Genomic DNA, 18,426 nt, shown 5'->3' with positions numbered 1-18,426 from the left:
TAGTCGGTTGTCAGTGCGCAAATAATGGTCGCCATTGACGATGAATTCCTAAGCGGAATTCAAGAAATAGGGTCCGACGATTCTACTGACCCACAAACCGTTATTTTTTCTGAATGAAGTGGTAGCTCTTGAATCTCATTAAATTGCTCTTCTTCCCAAATGTGGCAATTTTGCTTTTTTACATACCAATAAAGCCAGAAATGTGCTTCATAACTAAACAAAATTAGGATCGAAGCACACTCCCCGCATAACACGAATTTTTGTAATAAAGTTGAACGATTTGTAACCCAGCAAAATTTGAAGGAAGGGGTTCCATGCGATGACGTGATTTCATGACATCTTTTGCAATGGTTCAAACGAAGTCGTGAAAGATCCGATCTTTTCATTAGCATTTGATCCAATGCAATGGAAGTCGTGAAAGATCCGATCTTTTCATCAGAATTTGAACCCATTCCATCGAACCAATATAGATGCATTTTGTGTTTTTATTTATACACATTTTTCTAAATATATAAGATTAATTATTTACAATAGGCTTGATTTTGTCGGAGACTCGAAATCGCGACCAATGTTGTAAAAACTCTCGTCGTAGTGATAATGTCATTGCAAAGGGTGAAAATGACATGTCAAAGCATTGGTGGAAATGACATGCCAAAGCATTGGTGAAAATGACATGTCAAAGCATTGGTGTAAAGGACATGCTTTGGATCCCAAAATGAATAGCATCTGTTGGGGTCCACGCTCATATAAAATTCATCAATGAAGATGCTAAAAAGATGACATGCCAGATCTCTTGCACCTTATGATTGAATGACATCTTTTGCATCGAACATTTTGCTGGGAAACGTTGTAGAAGCGCAAGCTTTTACATTATAAAACGTCAAACAGTACTAAACAAACACAACATGAACACGCGTGATCTGTTAAAAAATGGCTGTTAAAAAAAGTACCTCTTGTTGGATCACCCGTTATAACTGTAAATGAAATATTTGTCTATGCCATCTTAAAGCCTACAAAATCCCAGCAAAATTTGAAGGAAGGGGTTTTGTGCGATGACGTGATTTCATGGCATCTTTTGAATTGGTTCAAACGAAGTCGTGAAAGACCCGATCTTTTCATTATCATTTGAACCAATGCAAAGGAAGTCGTGAAAGATCCGATCTTTTCATCAGCTTTTGAACCCATGCAAAAAAGTCGTGAAAGATCCGATCTTATCATCAGCATTTGAACCCATTCCATCGATCCAATAGAGATGAATTTTGTGGTTTTATTTATAAAATTTTTCCTAAATATATGAGATTAATTGTTTTCAATAGGCTTGGTGTTGTCGGAGACTCGAAATCATAACCAACGTTGTTAAAACTGTCGTCTTAATGATAATGTATTGCAAAGGGTTGTTAAAATTGCATGCCAAAAGCATTGGTGGAAATGACATGCCAAAGCATTGGTGTAAATGACATGCTTTGGATCCAAAAATGAATATCATCTTTTGGGGTCCACGCTCATATAAAATTCATCGATGAAGATGCTAAAAAGATGACATGTGAGCTCACTTGCACCCATGATTAAATGGCATCTTTGGCATCGAACATTTTGCTGGGATTATATTTGAATTGTTAAAAAATCTCAATCGTTTCGAAGTTATCAACGATTACATTTTTTATTACATGTTCCATAATTTTCAGTGAAAGTCAATGTATATAAAAGAGCTTAGTGATGACTGAGTGACTGACTTATCATCGCCCAGACGAAACCGCTGAAGCTAGAATCTTGAAATTTTGGGTGTGGGTTGTTGTTGGTGTAGGGGTGAGATAAGACTGGGATTTTGGAAATTCGAACTAGAAGGGTATGAATAGTAGTAAATATATTGGAATGAGGGTCACTATTGAAGAGTTAGAAAGATGTACCAAAGGGTTTTTGGAAATTCCACCTTTAAGTGTACGAAAAGTACTAAACATTACTATATTTGGTACCAATTGCATATTATGAACGGGATTGATATAAGTCCTTGGTCACTTTAGAGAGTTTTTGTTGAAACAATGTTATGAAATCAAGGGTTCCTTGATCGTGCCCCTTACTAGAGCAATATCATGAAGTGGCTGACGTGATGAAACCACTTTAGTGTGACCTTTGCTAAAGGAAGTACTTATGTGTACGAAAAGTACTAAATGGTAGTAAATTTAGTACAACTTGGATTTGGGTGAACTGATAGGTCTGGAAACCTGAAATTTGGAATTAAGATTACTGTTAGACTGTAGGATAAAAAATATTAAACGATACCAAATTTTGTACAATTTGGATTTGGTCGAACAGATCGAGAAGTATAGCTTAAAATTTGGAATAATGATTACTGTTGAGGAGTGAGGTCGTTTTGGTAAAACGTACATACATATGTGAACGAAAATACTAAATGGTACCAAATTTGGTACAATTTTGATTTGGAGACCGGATAGAGCTGGTAGCCTGTAATTTGGACTTATGATTACTGTTGAAGTGTAGGAGTAGGATATGCAGGTGGTTTTGGAAATTCGTACCTATGTGTGGCAAGTGGTACTAAATTTGGTACAATTTGGATTTTTGTGAACGGAATCCTGAAATTTGGAATTATGATTACTGTTGGATTGGAGGGTTTAGGTAGTTTCGCAAATTCGTACTTACGTGTACGAAAACTACTTAATGGTACCAACTTTGGTACAATTTGGTGGACTCCTGAAATTCGGAATTATGATTACTGTTGGAGTGGAGAGTTTAGGTAGTTTTGGAAATTCGTACTTATATGTATGAAAAGTAATCTTAATTCAATATTCAGGAAAAAATCAGGAAAAAATCCAGAAATATAGAATTAAGATTACTGTTGGAGTGGAGGATTGATATAGTAATTGAAATTCGTACGAAAAGTACTAAATGGTACTAAATTTCGTATATAAATAGAGGTGGAATTCGGAAATTTGGTATTTTAGTCGCTGTTGGTGTGTATGGTTGAGATATGGATGTGGAAATACGTATCGTAAGTGTACGAAAAGTACTAAATGACACAGAATTTGGTTTAAGTTGTTAAGCGTATCTTTACACATTTTTTTTATTCTGAACGATTTAGTAAGTTCATTTGAAAACGAAGATCTATGCGACTATTGTCTCAAAATCAACAGTTATATAGGGTCCATGTCAAAGCGTGCGCATTAAGTAAAATTTTTTAATACAGGCTTTCTACATTTTGATATCACAAAATCTGAAATTATAGCTACTTCGGTTAAAAAATGAGGATAAAATATTCAAAATACCCTAAACCGGGGTACCAATTTGCAGCCAATAAATAGGACAATGCCTATTCGGGTTCTGGGAGTGTATCTGCGAAATGAAATCGCAATCTTGGAAATTCGAATGCCGTGCGGTATTTAGCAAACTGGTAAAGTAATAAATCTGAAATTTAATATGTGGGTCGCTGTTGATACGTAAGGGTGGATAAGGTAGTTTTTTGGAAACTCGAACTAAAGATGTGCGAACAGTACTTAAATGAAATTAAATATAAATTAAAATAGGTAGTATTAGTTCATAAAAATTTTCAGTGTTCACCATTTTCATATTAAATATTGTTTATTTCAACATTATTCCTTTTCCGCGTACGAAGTAGAGGGCATTTTGCTAGTAATATATATTTTTAGATATGAAAAACCCGGCTAATGGTATGTAAATGAAGATTTTATTAAAACTGTCCACTCCAAAGAACCTTGAACGACACCACAGCCTACATCAAAAAACATAACTTTATTACATTAGATTAATAAAGTTATGTTTTTTGATGTAGGCTGTGGTGTCGTTGAAGGTTCTTTGGAGTGGAAGATTCGGCCCAAACATGTAATGTACTGAATTTCTGGATAATTTAAGAGATGAGTCAACGACTTTTTTACGAATTTGGTGTAGAATAAACATCAATTGGGATGAACATTTTGTATGGGAGATATATTCAAATCTGAACCGATATAACATGACAAACTTATTTTTAGTACTAATTCCGTAATATTTTCCAAATTTCATAAAACTGGGCCAGAATTTTCGTGTTTGGTCCATCAATTACATGAAATCGGACGAAATTGTATATTTGTGAGCTATATTTAAATTTTAGTCGATTTCGATATGATTTGGCAATCTTTTTTCTGTACCTAATTCCGTCACACATTTTAAATTTCATCAAAATTGGACATACATAGCGAGATTGATGCACCGAATTCCTAAAATCGGACCTAAATGTATATGGGAGCTATATCCAAATCTGAACCAATTTCAATATAACTTGGCTAAATTATTTCTAGGCTGAATTCTGTCACAAGTTCTAAATTTCATCAAAATTGGACAGAATTTGCGTGTTTTGTGCATTATTTTTTTTTTTTAAATCGGGCGAACATATATGCGATCTACATCTATATATGAACCGATGTTTAACTTACCGGTAAAACTCGCGGCTTGTAATGCAAATTTCGCATTTCCTGAAAATGATGTGAATAAAAGTCATCACGATTAAGTTCTCGCAATTCTTCGGATCCCCGGAAATGTCGTGTTAATATTCGAACACCACGCAAATGTGTATGCAGCTGTGAGCCAAAAACCACAATACCAGATGGAGGTAAAGCCTGGAAAAAAATAAAAGGGATTTACACATAAATTATATTTTTTTTTTATTTATATATTGGAACATATTAGCTTTGTTCCCGTACTTTTTAATAGTAAAACTCGTAAAAGGGAGAAAAATTCTTGTCGTTCGGGAACGCAAAAATGGAAAAAAAAACATCAAAAAAGTTGGAACAAATGTATAAGTCGGCGTACCAGCCAATCAATGTTATTATTTTTTATATGCTCAAATTTGTCGAGTAAAAAGTTTTTAAAGAGAGAGCGATATTTTTGGTTAAAGAGAAGTGAACATTTTACAACTGTTTTGTGCACGGGAACGGGTTTTCAGTAAAATGTGTAAAAGTCGTAAAAAATGTAAAAACTTGTTAGTTTTGGAACAAAGCTATTATGTAGAGTTATAAAATAAGGAAATGAAAAAGTGTTTATTTATTTTATTGTAGTCTTATTAGGACGAAGGTCATTATTTATGAAAGTTTTTAATTCACTGAATTAATCGAGCTAACATGACCTAAAAAGTTTTGTATTGGAAAAGTGAATTCTAGCGAAGTCCCACACACCCAACCAATATGCTACGATCATTTCGCTAGTAGTTTAATTCAGCTCGTCAGGCATATTGGATGTGAACGGCTAGAAGACAAAGGCTGAGTTTGATAACTTCTATTTGCACAAACATTATTGCAAATTTGCAGATATGAAGTATTTTTGAAGCCTTTTTCTTAACAAGTGTCCTATCTAGAATCGTTTCTCAGTACATAATACACATGTAAGGCGAGGTACCTCTCCTGTGCCCTTTTTTACAAACGCTATTTTATCGGTGAGAAAATTAATTTGCGAGGCAATGGTGGTTGTGTCTCCGACCCTAGGTACTCATTTGGGGGCTGAATACCAAAACTACTTATACCCTAAGTCCTTATTTGGGACATAAACGCTCGACTATGCCTTTTTAAAATATGTTACATCTACAAAATTTCGGAACGGATTTTCAAGTAATTTTCAGATGTCCCCTGGTGAAAATAAGCTATACATTTTGTTGAATTTCGGCGGGCGGGGTTTGAAATTAATTCAATAGACAATGGTTTTTGTGTCTCCGACCCTAGGCATTTATTTGTGGCCTTAAGTCCCGACAACGCCCACTTTTTTTAAATATGTTATATCTCCAAAATTTCTGAGCCGATTTTCAGACGACGTACATGGATATATATTTTGTTGAATTTCGGAGGAGCGGGTTATCCCCTGTGCCCTATTTTAAATTCGCTTTATATGTAAAACTTACGAACCCGTCCGTTTTCCCAACCCTGGGTACATATTTTAGCCATAATACCCGACCACTCCCACTTTCTTACATATACTACAAATATTTGGAAATACTAGATGATATGCATAATGAAGCTTTGGTCTTATTGGAAAGCAAGTGTTAAGATTGGAAGGTAACATATCAATAGCTATAGCTCTATCAGGTATATAAGAAGGTAGAAGTCGGCCCTTAAGTTGCCCCTAGACATTCATTTGAAATATTAAATAGAAGTTATCATTTGGAACGAATGTACGATGGCACATACAAATTCCATATAAGCTTTAGATCGATTCTTAAAGGATATAAGAAGCAATTCATGTTTAGATTTCAGACAAACACTTCCAGTTATACTAATCAGCAGTTCTTTGGCGGTATATTAAAATTGCATATCGACATTAACATTTCTGAAGAATTTTTATTTATAGGCACTTGCAAACCCCGACTATTTTGCGATGCAAAAACAAATATAATAGACTTAAAAAGGTAACATTAAACTGTTTCAAGGGCCAGCAACGCGGACTAGGTCGGCTAGATTCTTTATATAAAATGTTCAAAATGACAAATTGAACACATAAGCGACGGCACATACATATATGTACAAAATATTTTTTTAATGAAAATATTAATTAAATATTTCCAGAATTACACTAAAATTACACTTAGCCTAAATTTGATCTGCGTCCAATAACTTTACTTCCTGACATAATTAGTAAAAATATGTGCAATTAATTTAATTAAAAGGCACATATAAACTGCCAATAAAGAATAAAACGCAAACAATTTTATAATAATGAACTTTTTGAGCTGCCGCACCTTGAATCCCAATAAAAATGAAACTCAACACAGTATTAGAACGTTAATAATATTCACTATACCCATCCATCTACTTACCAATTCCGTACATTCGGCAATGCAATAACCACTCAAAGGAAAGGCAACCTGCCCAGGTGGTATGGCCATTTTGTCCGTATACTCTAAGCCCAATTCCATGACGCCGGCATCAAATTGCCTAAGTTTGGAAACCATTTTAATGTGCATTCCAGAACTGTCGATATGACCTGTTACGGGGAAAAGAAACGAGGTAATAAATTGAAAGGGGAGCTCTAGTGAAAGAGGTGACGAGATGATACGATGGCAAAGTAAAAGAAGAAAATGTCGTTAGCGAAAGTAAAATTAATGATGATGCTGACGATGATGGTATTTTTTGCATTGGTTGCAAACATTGGTAGGCAACTGAAGAAGTGCAGAATGATACACTTACAAAAAAAATAATAATATGTATATTGCACACTGGATAACAATATTTTAGAGGCGAAATAAAATAGGATGTATGGCTAATTATTTGGATTTTATAACATCCACCGTAAGATAGATAGAACGGTACCACCCGATTTTCGTTATTTTGAAAGCCCTAGCTTCGTTATCTCACCGAAATGGCTGGGAGTATACAATATTCTCCCAGAATTTTGTCGGTATAGGTCCACGGCTTCATATAGCGCCCATAGAACGGTACCTCCAGATTTTTGGCATTTTGAAGGTTGTGGTCACAATGGCTGAAATTTGGTATTTAGTCTTCATTTGGGGTAGAAAACTTTCCATACGAAATTTGTCGGTATAGGTCCACGCCTTAATATAGCCCCCATATCCAGATTTGCGGTATTTTGATGCTTGTGAGATCATTATTCCACTGAAATTGTTGAAATTTGGTATTTAGTCTTTATTCGGGATATACAATTTTCCATAAGAAATTTGTTTGTATAGGGCCCCCATAGAACAATACTTTCCGATTTTTAGTATTTTGATTGTTGTGGCCTTATGATTCCACAGAAATGGCTGAAATTTGGTATTTAGTCTTCGTATGGGGTACAAAACTTTCCACCTGAAGTTTTTAGATATAGGTCCATGCCCACGGTGCTCTTGAAGCAAATTTAAATGGTAGGTGCTTACCAGGGTTTCGGAGTCGAGCCATTTTTCCTTCGACTCCGACTCCGACTCCAGGCCAGTTTTTTGTCACGACTCCGACTCCGGAGTCGACTCCGAGGGTAACTTCCTATACCACTAAAAATTAATAAAATTTGCTAAATTTTTCAACTTTTCCTATACTAGGACCCTATATGCTTATGTGTTCTTTTCTCTAAGACAATTTGTAATGCAATGCGATGTAAAATTGATGTTCCATATTGAATCTGCTGTATCTTATATCAAAAAGAACAACAACAACAGAAAGAATTTAGAAAGTTTCAGTAGATTTTGCCGAAATATATGTACGAGTATACCCTCCGATTATCAATTTAAAACAAAAACAAGTAGAATTGACGAGTTTGATTAATTTTTTTTTTTTGTACGGACGCACAGAGGGGAAACATAGGCATAAAGTTTCTCAAAACTCAAAATATGAAAATCGTTTTTTTTATGAAAAAATGTTGATAAACGACAACCAGACTCTTTTCTACATTTGCTATAACCATCCTCGACTTTGTAAGATTAACCAATCCAATGCAGCAGTCGATTGAACTCAGCCTTACTGAAAACAAACAGTAAATTTTCGAAAACTAACTAAATTAGGTGAACATTAAAATGACATTATTTTCGCGAAAACTAATATTTTTCAAGATTTATTGTTTTTGTACAGTCTCCGAACAAGATTAGCATTTAAAATTTTCAGATTGATTTTACATCTTTGCTCTTTAATAATGGTAATATATATCCTCTTTATGAAAATTGTTTATGATCATTTTTAAGATTACTACAATTTCAATAGTGAAAAAGTCTATTTCTCCGTCGTTTTCCGACCATAGTTTCTTTTAATGTTTTATGCGATTGAGCCTCGAATATCAGATTCAATCATAAAAAATTGCGCATATTTGCGCCATTCCGAAAAAATCTAATTTTTCTCAACTAAAATATGAAATATTTTTATATGGAATTGAAAGGTTTACTCACACTAAATTTTGCTCCGCGTTATAACCGGGGCTCTAATTTATCAAACTAAACCAACACCTATCAAATATGTTTGCATTATTCAGAAACATTCACGGCTTTCCTCATGTGAATTGAGAAAAATTTTATTTAAGTAAATTTCAAAAAATAAAATTTGGAATGAAATATATGTATATGGGACTATATATACATCTGTACTGATTTGTTTGAAGATTGGCTCAATGTTTTTTAAGGCTAGTTCAGGTTGCATGTGTAAAATTTCAGTGATTTTGGTGCATTTTTATCTCATATCAGATGCGAATATATATGGAAGCTGCATCCAAATCTGGACCGATTTTCATTATTTTCTATAGGATTAATCCTTGTGCAAAAGATATGCTTTGTGCAAAATATTATATCAATCGAAGTATAAATGAGCTTTCTAGGACTTTTGATCAACTTTTAACACAAATTTCCCCTCTGTGGGACGGGTCACATATCTTTTTCGTTTTATTTTGTCGAAATATGAAGATGGGTATGCCAACAGTAATTTGTTACTTACAGATTTTACGAAAGCGAAATTTTGACTTCTACAGTTCCCTTTTTTTAAATGCATATTTTTTAATTCGTTTCGCTTAAATACACGATTATTATGTTCTTAATGATCCCACAAAAACATATGCTGATCGGTTTATTCGTTTTCGAGCTTCAGTGGTCACCGCAAACTGCAAGACCAGTAGGAAAAGACCAAAGTCGGGCGGGGCCGACTATGTAATACCCTACACCAGAAGTTTTTTAATAACCCAAAACAAACATTGAAGTAAATTTTTTGAACTCATTAAACTCCAAATGGCAAATTGGAGCCATATTTGGGGAAAATCGTTAAAATACCTAAAATCGGGAGGTGCCGTTATATGGGGGCTACAAAAAAGCATAAACCTATCTTAACAATTTTAAGTGGCGAAATTTCGTGGCCACTGTGAACCACATATGTAAAATTTCAGATAGTTCAAGCAAAAAATGTGGCTAAGATCCCTAATATACCTTAAAACGGGAGGTATCGTTATATGGGGACTATACCGTACCGTGGACCTATCTTGACAATTTTTAGTGGAGCAATTTCGCGGTCATTGAGAACCTCAAATGTAAAATTTCAGCTAGTTTGGGCAAAAAATGTGGCTAAGATCCCTAAAATACCTTAAATCGGGAGGTATCGTTATATGGGGGCTATACCAAAACTTGGACCGATATAGCCCATCTTCGAACTTGATCTTCCGACGGCTAAAAAAATGGTATTCCCCAATTTTCAGCGAAATCGGTCAACAAATGCGACCTGTATGTTGCGAACGGACGGACGGACATGCATAAATCGAGTCAGAAAGTGATTCTATGTATATCCCTAGAAGGAACTATGGGTCTATCTCGCTTCCTTTTGTATGTTACATACAAATGCACTAACACATAATACCCCTTACCACATAGTGGTGTAGGGTATAAACAGTGTTTCGTAGGTGGCCATTTGTCAGAAAACTGTGCAATATTTTTCAAAAAAAAAAAAAAAAAATCTGAAAGTAGCTCAAGGTATTATAAATCAGATGAAAACAATATCTTTTGGAAAAAATTGGTAGATTAATTGTAAAAATTCATGAAAAATTTCATTTTTCGTGCGCAATAAGTGACCATAACCCCTTAATTGTGGACAAAATAAACTTATAATACTTTTTCCACATTATATTGTGAAGTATAAATATGTGAGATCTAAAACTAGTATTCCAGAGTGTATATAAGTTTTGTCATAAATGTGATGGTATATTAAGAAATCGATTCATATTGAAAGATGCAATTATAATTCTTTTGTCATGGAACATTACTAAATATAATAAATCCTTTGCTTACAAGTTTACTCATAGATTTCCTATAAAATGAATAAACGATTTATCAAAATGTTAATAAAGTTAATCTCTCTATCATAAAAAAATAAAAACTCTTTTGATAAATGTAGAAAAAAACATTTTGCCCGGAGTCGGAGTCGAGCTTTTTTCACAACTCCAGACTCCGACTCCGACTCCAGCAAAATTTGCTAGACTCCGACTCCAGACTCCGACTCCGACTCCGCAGCCCTGGTGCTTACACCTGGGAAGTTTTTGCGAATTCTGAAACTACAATGTTCATAGATGAGAATTAATCGCGATTCAAGTTGACATTTTAAGGGTTGTTTAGGCTTACACAGTTTTGCTTGGAAACCGCAAATCCTATCGAAATGGAGCTAAAGAAAATGTTGTAGCTATGAAAATTCTCCACAAGACTGACTTTTATGATATCTTCGTAGTTTTTATCGTTATTGAGATAGAGAATGTCATGTATGGTGTGCCCTAACTAACTTTTAATGAAAACCGCTTACACCTGGGAAATTTTTGCGGATTCTGAAACAGCAATGTTTATAGAGAAAAATCCAAAAGTAAGAAAAAATCGCTGGATGAATTGTTGAATAAATCGCGATCAAAATTCACATTTTTGGCCTTTTTTTAGGTTTTCACGATTTTGCTTAGAAACAGCAAGTCCTATCGAAATGGGACTAATGTAAATGTTGTAGCAGGGAAAATTCTGTACAAGATTTGCTTACTGGCATTTTTCTAGCTTTTATAATTTTTAAGATATAGAGTTTCAGATCAAGCTTTCAGATTTTTTCTTAGGTTTTCAGGATTTAGCTTGAAAACGGCAAATCCTTTGAAATGAGTCTATCGAATATGTTGTAGCTGAAAAAATTCTCTACAAGATTGGCTTTTGTAATTTTTTTCTAGGTTGTACCATTTTGGAGATATATAAGTTTAAGTTGGGAAATTGCAGTCATGCCCTTGTTTTATAAGGAGGTGATACAATCAATCCATTGTCCTAATTTTAACTTATATATCCCAATAACGGTAAAAACTAAGTCAGTCGTGTAGAGAATTTTCATAGCTACAAAATTTTTTTTAGTCGCATTTTGATAGGATTTGCTGTTTTCAAGCAAAATCGTGAAAACCTAAAAACCCATCAAAATGTCAACTTGAATCGAGATTTAGCACCGTGTGCCTTCATATTGCCCTTATAGAACAGTACATCCCGATTTTCGATATTTTGAAGGTTTGTGGCCACAGCCAAAATGGCTGAAATTTAGTATTTAGTCTACGTTGGAGGTAAAAACCTTTCCGTCTGAAATTCGTCGGTATACGTTTACGTTTCGATATAGCCCCCATAGAACGGTACCTTCGATTTTCGAAATTCTGAAATAACTGAAATCTGTTATTTTGTTTTCCATGGGGTTGTAAAATATTCCAGAAGAGAATTATCAGTATAGGTCCATGTCTTCCAATTCCCCCATAGAAGCTTACCTCTTGATTTTCGGTATTTTGAAGGCTTTAGCCACATTATCGTACCGAAATATCGGAAGTGTGGTATTTAGTCTTCTTTGGACCTAGAAACTTTCCGCCAGAAATCGATGTTTTGATATAGCCTTTATAGAGCGGTACCTCCCGAATTTCGGTATTTTAAAACTAATTGCTCCTTTTTACTTCATTACAGCTCGTGGTGGAGAGTATAACAAGTTCGGCCCGGCCGAACTTAACGCCGTTCTTACTTGTTTACCTCATAAAACGAATTTTCTTCAGTTTTTATGTACATTTTCGGGCAATATTGGTTGTCCTTTGGAATTTATGGTCCCCATTAGTTAAAAACTTCTCCATCAAATATTCTGACATAGGCCCACGTTGTAGTATAGCACCCATATGACGTTTCCGCCTCATTTCAGATATTTTCAAGGTTTAAGCTTACCGAATTAGCTAAAATTAGGTATTAGGGGTTCTTTACTAACTTACTCACTTAGCTGGCTTTTTACAGAACATTTGTTCCATAAGCCGAACTAAGAAAAGATCTCCAACCCCCTCTGTTTGCTGCTGTATTTTTCCAATCTGGAATATGTAGCTTTCCAATGTCTGGTTTCATTTGTTCGCTCCAACGAAGCTTTATTTATACGTCTTTTTAGCGGGTTCATCATCACTCATTCTTTTGACATGGCCTGGCCATCGCAATCGTTGTATCTCCATTCGTTCAACCAAATTGGTGTCGTTGTATAGTTGATACAGCTCGTTGTTCATACGACGTCGATATTCGCAGTCAACTCCGATTGGCGCGTAGATATTTCGAAGAATTTTTCTCTCGAACACACCAAGCACTGCCTTATCTGCTTGCGCAAGTACCCATGCTTCAGAACCATACATTAACAGTATCAGTATTTTGTAAAGTGTTACATTTGTTTGACGAGACGTGGCTTTATTCTTAAACTGCTTAATTAGCCCAAAGCAGCATCTGTTGGCCAACACTATTCTTCTTCGTATTTGTGTTTATGGCGGTGCCGAGGTTGACGAATTCCTTTACTACCTCAAAATTGTATGTATCAACCTTCACAGATGATGTGAGATCTGTAGACGTATTAGGCGTCGATACCAATAACTTGGTTTTATCACCGTTTACTGCCAGAGCGACTTTAGCAGATTCCCTTTCGACATTTGCAAAGATATCAGTTTCTTCCTTTACCGATCGACCCATGATATCAATGTCGTCGGCTTAAGCAAGTAACATGTGGCTGTTTGTGTATATTGTTTCACTTTTTTTGACTTTCGCATCTCCTATGACTTTTTCCAACAGGATGTTGGATCACACGACAGGCTGTCTCCTTGTCTGAAACCTCTTTTGGTAATAAACTCTTCGGAGAGGTTCTTTACTATTTTAACTGAGGACCGAGTATCAGTTAATGTCATCTTGCAAAGCCGAATGAGATTTGCGGGGATACCAAAATCAGGCATGGCTTGGAACACCTTTGGGGCTGCCGAAGGCTGCTTTATAATCGACGAAAACGTATAAGGTGTCGATCTGAATTTCTTGGGTCGTTTTCAGGGTTTGGCTGAAGGTAAATATCTCGTCAATGGTAGATTTGCCCGGTCTAAAGCCGCACTGATAGGATCCAATTACCATAGGCCTTAGTCGCTCACATAGAATGGCAGTTACATGCAATAGGAAGCAGACCTATGCCTCCGGTAATTGGACATAGGATGTTCAAGTTCAAATCGTTACGCGTTCTTCCTGGCTGATTGTGCTAACTAGCTGATGTGTACACATTATCAGCGTGTCGCCACCGGTTTTGAACAGCTCGGCTGGTAGGCCATCGTCTGCCGTTGCTTTATTATTCTTCTGCCGTTTTATATCTGTCTTTACCTCATCTTGGCCGGGCGGTATACATTCAATACCATCTTCTGGGATTGGATATGTGGTATTTTCGTTGTCTTCGTTAGTATTGGATATCAGCAGTTTGGAAAAATGCTCTTTCCATATCCTGAGCACACTATCTATATCAGTTACTAAATTACCTTGCTGGTCTCTATAGGAGGATGTGCCCGTAGCAAAGCCATCAGTTTGATGTTTTACTCTTAGGTATAACTTTCGGACTTCATTCTGACTCTTGTACATCTCGATTTTTTACACCCCGCCTTTCAATTTCTCTCTTTTTCCTACGAAAAAGACGTTTCTCTTCTCTCCTTTTCTCACGATATTTCTCTCGTGCGCTACGCGTTGCTACTGATTGTAGAGTAGCCCCTTATGCCGCATTTTACTCTTCGGTAGCACGACAGTCCTGACAATGAATTTCCCGACTGATGGGCCGAAGATATTCCCCTTTCCTATTTTGACATTAACATCGCCTAGAATAATGTTAATGTCATGGGCAGGACAACGGTCACATGCTTCTTCTAGGGACTCGTAGAATATATCTTTGGTCTGTTCGTCCTTGTCTTCGATTGGAGCATGAGTGCAGATAAGGCTTATGTTGAATTTTGCTTTTAACCGTATTGTAGCAAGTCTTGCATTCACAAGTGTAAGGCTGGAGCCCAGAAGTTTTAACCTCCGACCAACTACAAATCTGCAACCAAACTCATGCTTTGCCTCATGGCAGCTACGTCATCTTTAGGTGTTTTTGTGACGTCTTTCCCAATCCCAATGTGGCAGTAATGTCGGCCTTGTACTTTTCAAGTACATCTGCCAACGCGTATACTGCGCCTTCTCTATAAAGTGTGCGAACATTCCAGGTGCAGATTCGCAGATCCTTAAAACGTATGCGGGGTTCGTCAACTTTAGAGGGGTTTGTTTGTTTTTGTCTTTCGTTTTCTCATAGTAGGCTGCTTTCTCTAGGGTAGGGCTGCTAACCCAAGTTTTTAACGTTCTTATTGGTGAACGCGCGGCACATGTTAGCTCACTACCTGTTAAAACCATCTCCCCAAGTGAGGAGGTCAGTGTCCACTTGAGAGGAGAGAGGGAACAAGATAAATCGTGGGCTTTGCCATGTTAGAGCCGGTCAGGACCGTCCCTTAGTATCTTTCATTCCGTCACCCATTAAGGTTTCCCAGATGACAAAAAAATTCTAAATTATTATTCCATATAAGTTCATAATATTTCATGGTGGAGGGTCTAAAAATTTCGGCCCGGAAGAACTTTACGTTTTTTACTTGTTTACACTGTGCGACACGAAAAATATTAATCTCAGTTAACAACTTCCTAGAACATATGAACATTCTAGGAACGGTCGTTCATGTTCAAAATTCGCTAACAATTATATTATGGTTAATGCTCAGGTCTGGAAATAACAAACTGTTCAACACTCTAGAAAATTTGAAAGGTTTGTTATTTACGGACCTGACCAGGAAAGAATGGGTAAAACTAATGGAATTTTGAGCTTAAAGGACCGCTCCTAGAATGTTCGTATGTTAACTGAGATCTTAGGTACATTTTTGTAGTTGTTGTAGGTTCGGTATCTATAGACCAGAATCGGAGAAAAAAGTATAAAAATCGAATATTTTCTAAAGTTTTTTACTATCTTGACCTTTAAGAACAGTTCGTAGTGGGCTCTAATGTTGCACAAAGTTGTATACTGATATATTCGCTACATTATTGTGGTTGAATGTTTTCTTGAATTTTGAATGGTTTAATATCTATGGAGCAGAAACCGAAAAAAGAAAATAAAAATTGCATTTGTTTTGCTATTTTGACCTTTAAGAACCATTTCTACAGGGTTCGTATGTTCTAGAAAGTTGTTTATTGAGATCTAAGGTAATTTTTTGTAGTTGGCTGTTCGATTCAATTTTGATCGGTTTGATATCTGCAGGCCAAAATCTGTAAAAATAAATTATAACGGAAACTTGACCTTAACGATTTTGACCTTGAAGATAAGGTTGAATGGATTTTATGCCTTCACAATTATTATACTTTAAGATGAGAGCTACAACTTTGCCTCCACTCGTAAACCAAAATTCTTAGCGGTTTAGAAGATATGAGCCTGACAAAATGGTCCTTTTTGAAATCAAGGCTTCAGGTTTTTGGGGGCCCATAACCGCGAAATTCGAAGTAACAGGGAAAAACGCCGAGACACGTGTCTTCTTAATTTTCGTTTTCCATTACGCTGCGGTGTCAGAATATGGTTAATTTTTCATGACACAAAAATTACACACAGTGTTATTAATGGCATACCTTCCTTTTTGTTATGAAATGAACATCCGACCATTTATATAAACAAGTAAGAACGGATTTAAGTTCGGCCGGCCAGAATTCGTTATATCCTCCACCACGAGCGATATTTAAGTAAAATGGAACAATTAGTGTCTTTCGTTTATGAAGAAGACTTATTTCAGCAATTTCGGTAAAAGCCGCTAACCTTCAAAATACCGAAATTCGGGAGTTACCGTACTATGGGGGCTATATCAAAACGTCGATCCATACCGACAAATTTCTGATATTTCAGTAAGATAATGTGGTTAAAACCTAAAAAATACCGTAAATCAAGAGGTAGGCGTCTATGGAGGATATAGGAAGACGTGGACCTTTACGGATAATTTTTTCTGGAACATTTTATAACCCCATGAAAGACTAAATAACAAATTTCAGTCATTGCGGAGGGATATTGACGCCACATCTTTCACAATTACGAAAATCGGGAGGTACCGTTCTATGGGGGCTATATCGAAACGTGGACATATACCGACGAAATTCAGTCGGAAAAGGTTTTACTTCTAACGCAGACTAAAAACCAAATCTCAGCCATATCGGTGGGTTGTTGTGGCCACAACCTTCAAAATACCGTAAATCTGAAGGTATCGTTCAATTTGGGCTATATGAAGACGTGGACCTCTACCGACAAATTTCATATGGAAAGTTTAATACCTCAATTGAGGACTAAATACTAAATTTCAGCAATTTCGGAGGAATACTGAGGCCACAACCTTACAAATACCGGAAATCGGGAAGTAGCGTTCTTTGGGGGCTATATGAAGGCGTGGACCATACCAACAAAATTTAGAGGTGAAAGTTGAGTACCCCCAATGAAGACTAAATACCAAATTTCAGCCATATCAATGGATTATTGTGGCCATAACTTCAAAATACCGAAAATCGGGAGGTACCGTTCTATCGGAGCTATATGAAACTGTAAACCTATACCAACAAATTTCTGTGGGAAAGTTTCTTACCCCCAACGAAGACTAAATACCAAATTTTAGCCATTTCGATTTAAATACCATTTCATTTTAAATACCAAATTTTAGGGGACATTTTATACTGCCAACGAAGGCTAAGTACCAAATTTCAGCCAAGTCGGTGTGATAATGAAGCTAAAACCTTCAAAATACCGAAAATCGGGTGGTACCGTTCTATGGAGGCTGTATTAAGGCGTGGACCTGCACCAACAACTTTCAGTGGGAAAGTTTCGTAGACTAAATACCAATTTTCAGTCATATCAATGGATTATTGTGGCCATAACCTTTAAAATACTGAAAATCGGGAGGTACCGTTCTATGGGGGCTATATGAAGTCGTGGACCTGTACCAACAAATTTCTGTGAGAAAATTTCGTACCCCCAACGAGGACCAAATTTCAGCCATTTCGAAGGAATATTGAGGCCAGAACCTTCAAAATACAGAAAATAGGGAGATACCGTTCTATGGGGGCTGTATGAAGGCGTGGACCCTTACCATCAAAATTCTAAGGGAATGTTTTATACCCCCAACGAGGACTTGGTACCAAATTTCAGCCATTTCGGTATGATAATGAAACTAAAACCTTTAAAATACCGAAATCGGATGGTACTGTTCTATGGCGGCTATATTAAAACGTGGACCGATATAGCCCATTTGCAATACAAAACATCCCAGGAGTAATAGATACTTCTATACCAAATTACAAAGCTCTATCTTAAAAAATGAGAGCTGCATCTTGATTTCAACAGACGGATGGAAAGACCGACATGGTTATATCAACTTAGAATTTTACCCTGATCCAGAATATATATACTTTATAGGGTCTCAGATGAATATTTCGATGTGTTACGAACGGAATGACATATTTAATTATACCCTTCATATTATGGTGGAGGGTATACAATTTACATTTTTCTTTGAATGTCAAAATAACGCCTCTTATTGAAAAACCCTTTATGTGTCATTAGACCCAAGGTCTATAAGTTCAGACAGTAAGCCAAGCTTACTACTAAATTTCCCCGTCAATATGAATTA

General features: G+C 36.1%; 1 protein-coding gene across 2 annotated transcripts in view; it reads right to left on the bottom strand.

Annotated features, from left to right (window-relative positions):
- Positions 1-18,426, bottom strand: part of Tbh (Tyramine beta hydroxylase) — a 135,752-nt gene that overhangs the window by 22,090 nt on the left and 95,236 nt on the right. For both annotated transcript variants that reach the window (XM_073974586.1, XM_073974587.1), the window contains exons 6-7: positions 6,812-6,978; positions 4,446-4,628 (exon numbers count right to left, since the gene is read on the bottom strand). In XM_073974586.1, coding sequence (XP_073830687.1) covers positions 4,446-4,628; positions 6,812-6,978 — 350 coding nt within the window. The remainder of the gene's footprint in view (positions 1-4,445; positions 4,629-6,811; positions 6,979-18,426) is intronic.

Source organism: Musca autumnalis, unplaced genomic scaffold (genome assembly GCF_047663935.1).
Source record: "Musca autumnalis isolate F117 unplaced genomic scaffold, ASM4766393v1 scaffold_3, whole genome shotgun sequence".
Lineage (NCBI taxonomy): Eukaryota > Metazoa > Arthropoda > Insecta > Diptera > Muscidae > Musca > Musca autumnalis.
Note: the sequence above shows the minus strand (reverse complement) of the source record. Positions and strands in the feature narration are given on the sequence as shown.